This window comes from Atta cephalotes (assembly GCF_000143395.1).
Source record: "Atta cephalotes unplaced genomic scaffold scaffold00038, whole genome shotgun sequence".
Lineage (NCBI taxonomy): Eukaryota > Metazoa > Arthropoda > Insecta > Hymenoptera > Formicidae > Atta > Atta cephalotes.
In genome coordinates this window covers 71,023-74,681 of record NW_012130102.1, presented here as the reverse complement: position 1 = coordinate 74,681, position 3,659 = coordinate 71,023, and the positions used below count along the sequence as shown (strand labels likewise).

General features: G+C 32.5%; 1 protein-coding gene across 1 annotated transcript in view; it reads right to left on the bottom strand.

The window, feature by feature from the left end:
* Positions 1 to 2,291, bottom strand: part of LOC105621923 (homeobox protein rough) — a 9,023-nt gene extending 6,732 nt beyond the window's left edge. The window contains exons 1-2 of the mRNA XM_012203361.1: positions 2,091 to 2,291; positions 952 to 1,210 (exon numbers count right to left, since the gene is read on the bottom strand). Of these exons, the coding sequence (XP_012058751.1) occupies positions 952 to 1,210; positions 2,091 to 2,291 (460 nt within the window). The remainder of the gene's footprint in view (positions 1 to 951; positions 1,211 to 2,090) is intronic.
* Between the last annotated feature and the right edge of the window lie 1,368 nt (positions 2,292 to 3,659).

Sequence of the window (3,659 nt, the reverse complement as noted above, 5' to 3'; positions counted from 1 at the left end):
GTAAGTAGTAGTAGAGAGTAGACGAGTAGAGAGTAGTAGAGTAGAGAGAGTAGTAGTAGAGAGAGAGAGAGAGAGAGAGAGAGAGAGAGAGAGAGAGAGAGAGAGAGAGAGAAGAGAGAGAGAGATAGAGAGCTTTCGGAGACGCGTTATGCAGTCACCTGCATTTTCGTGGTGTGTATCTCTATGCAACTTGCAGGTTGCACGAATGGAACAGAGTGTTTGTTTCTTGGCCAAAGATACATACATAGATGGTACCATATAGAATATTAAATAAAATTCATGCTAAAATTCAGGCTCCTAATGTATACTATAATTTTAAATGAAAAATAGATTTTGATATATTCGTAGAATATCTGATAATGAATGTCGTTCAGTATCTAGTTTATTTGTAGATTTTTACGTGAAGAACTTCGCGATAGGGCCAATTTATTTTTAAGTATTTAAAATCCGAACATCCTTAAATATATTCCTGATATTTGCAAGCATTCAGAACAACGCGAATTATTTAATTAACAGTTTCATTATTTAATCATTGTTTAAATCAACCAAATTAAATACTCGACAAAAATAAAGCAATTTTTGTTAATTAAAGCTAAATTTTCATAATCTTAATTATGAAATTAAATAATTTTAAGTTACATATACTAGTTACATATATTTTATACTTCGAATTTTTATCTTCAAAATAAAAAAATCATTCAATTACATTAACTTTAAGATATAATTTAAAATACTGAACGAATATCAATTAAGGAAATTTCGGAGCAAATCTGAGAGAATTAGAGTTAAATTTATGATTAAAATTAATTTTATTAAAATGGATTTAACAAAAATCGATTGATTGTATGAATTTATTAGAATTTTTCCAGAGCAGCAGAAGACACGTGTGAGAGTTATATTAACTAATTGCGGAGGACTGAAATCTATGATATAGAAGCAACAAGAACTTACGGAAGGCTGAGAATCCTTGAAAGTGGTGCTCGGCCATGGACTGATGGTTTGGCAAAACGTGAAGATGCGGCGGCAACGTGGATGGGTGCGCGAGCTGCGTGAGATGAAAAGTCTGGCCGGGTCCTCGCGGAAGGAATCCGTGCAGAAAAGGCAGTCTCACACCTGTGAGCATCGAATCTTTCTTCGTTTCCTTGCTCTCGAATATTTTACTATTTGCGACATCATTTGGCACTTTTTCGAGGTCCTTGGAGTGTGACACCTTACAAAAGTAGAAAAGTGACAGTTTAATCCTAACATTGATTAAATTTAGACAAAATTCTTATAACATCTCATCATATTTTTTTGAGAATTGTTCACATTTCAAACTTACAAAACTTAAAAAAATATCTTAAACTTCTTGTTTTTATAACTTTTCTTCGGAAATATAGAATGAGAAAGTTAAAAGTTTTGTAATATTTCAGAATTCACAGGTTAAGAAATTTTAGAAGAGATATAGACTTTTGAGAAGTGTCCCAATTTGTATCTAAACACTGAAGAAATTATATAATAAAATTGTCTAAAAAGTTATAAATTCATACAGAAATTTTCAAAATTTTAAAATTATATTAAATACATTATACTAATAAATTACAATAAAGAAATATTTTGAGTAATTAATAAAACCAACAAAAATTGACATTTTGGTGAGACCAAACGGAATTTCTGATTATCATAATATCAATTAAAACATTTTCCTCGAAAAAAGTTTAGGAAACTTAACTTTAAAGTCAGTCTCTGGAACTTTAGGCATGTTTTAGGAACTCTATAGAAATCAATCGAAAATTAAGATACTTTGAGTTTAATAATTCAATGAAATTATTAAATTAAAACAAACTCGATTTGCTTATTATATAAAATTTCTTCAATCGATTTTATGATATTCTTCAAAAGACAATTCTTGTTTTAAGTGTTACAAAATGTTTAATGAGTTTCTCTAAAATTCATAATCAGTACGTTTTAAGATTATTATCGAGAAAATATTTTTGTTAAAAATAATCGTAACTTAAAAGAAAGAAAATCAGTCGAGTGATCACTTTTCTTAGCGACAGAATGATACTTTGCTGTCTGTATATTAAAACGGAGGATCTATTTGTACTCACAGGCAATATTTTATGTGATTCAGATGAATCGGGAAGCTCGTGTGATGTTTTCTCCGTGATCTCTGGCGAAGAATCCAGACTTTCCCTCGCGTGATCTTCATCCTCGTCATCTTCCGTTTTCTTCGTCGCCTCCAAATGACCGTAAAGCCGCGCGAAGAAACGTCGCGGCGATGACGGTCTTCTCGTCTTCTTTGCGGACATTTAATGAATATATATAATCTGTAGACTTAATCGTTCATACGAAAGATTTTCCCAATATTTCTTTCAAACCAAGCAAAATAATCTAGTAAAAGTCTCTCTTTCTCTCTCTCTTTTCTTAAAAGTAAAATTCTTTCAGATAAATAAAAGATGAGTTTAAAAGATTTTTTTTACTGAAGTTTTCTGTTCGTCCAAATGTTCTAGCATAAATAAATGAATCGTAAATTCTCAGATATGGAACATTATTTTTTTAAAGATTCAGGATTTCTTGCATTTAAGTGTCATCAGATTTAAACTTATAGAAAACATTTATGACTATTATTCCAATAGACTCGATGCATTCAAGACACAGTTCGTAGAAACCAGAAATTCGAAACTGTTCAAATTTCTAGAACGCGGAATTCACAGTTTTACGAAACAAAATTTCCGCCTGTCGTAAATTTTAAATCTGATTATCTTTCATAATTCACTTTTCTCTCATTACTCCTTTTTATTATCCGACCGAAATTCATTTTCACTCGACGTTACCATATTCCGAATTAACTCCCGGTAATAACTTCACAGGAATACAATTTTCCGGTCGATCATAACTGAAGCTATCCCATAAGACTTTCCAGAGTTTGAAGAACTCGCACAGCAGCAAGACGAAGAAGATCCCGCGGGCTAAAGAACGTCAGTTTCTGCGGGGTGGCACGCGCGTCTGAATCACCTGGTCGTCCTCCATTCTCTCACCTCGTGCTGACTGAGAAACGAAGGACCGGAGGTAGGGGGATACCTCCCTTCTACATCCGGAGATATCACTCCACCCTCGGCCACCCTCCCTTTCCCGTGCGACGCTGCACCGCCCCTATGCGAAATCGCACGTGCGGCCGCATTTGTACGGCCGAAAGTTTCGCTTCCTGTGGACGGATAAACACGCGATACCCCTTAGGATTTTCCGATTTCACCGTGGCGGTCTCCTTGATTGTGTTCCTTTCTTAAAGCGTTTGTAAGAGATCCTACAACTTTTCCATGAACGAAGATTATGAGGATAATCTATAATCTATGATCTAGAAAGTTTTTGATCATTAAAAATTTGTTTTTTTAATAAAAATATCAAGAGATGTATATTTGTCAAAAACGGAAAAATATCATTCTATTGCTAAAAAAAGTGATTACTTCATTTATTTTCTTCTCTTTAAGTAACGGTTGTTCTCTTTACTAAAGAATATTTTTTTATAATCTTAAAATGTACTTAAAATGTACTTACTACAAGTTTTTAGAAAAACTCATTATTAACTTAAAACAAAGAATTGTGAACTTAAGAATTGTGTTTTTTTTTTTAATATAAAATTGATCGTAGAAGCATCTTTAATAATAAGTAAATTTAAT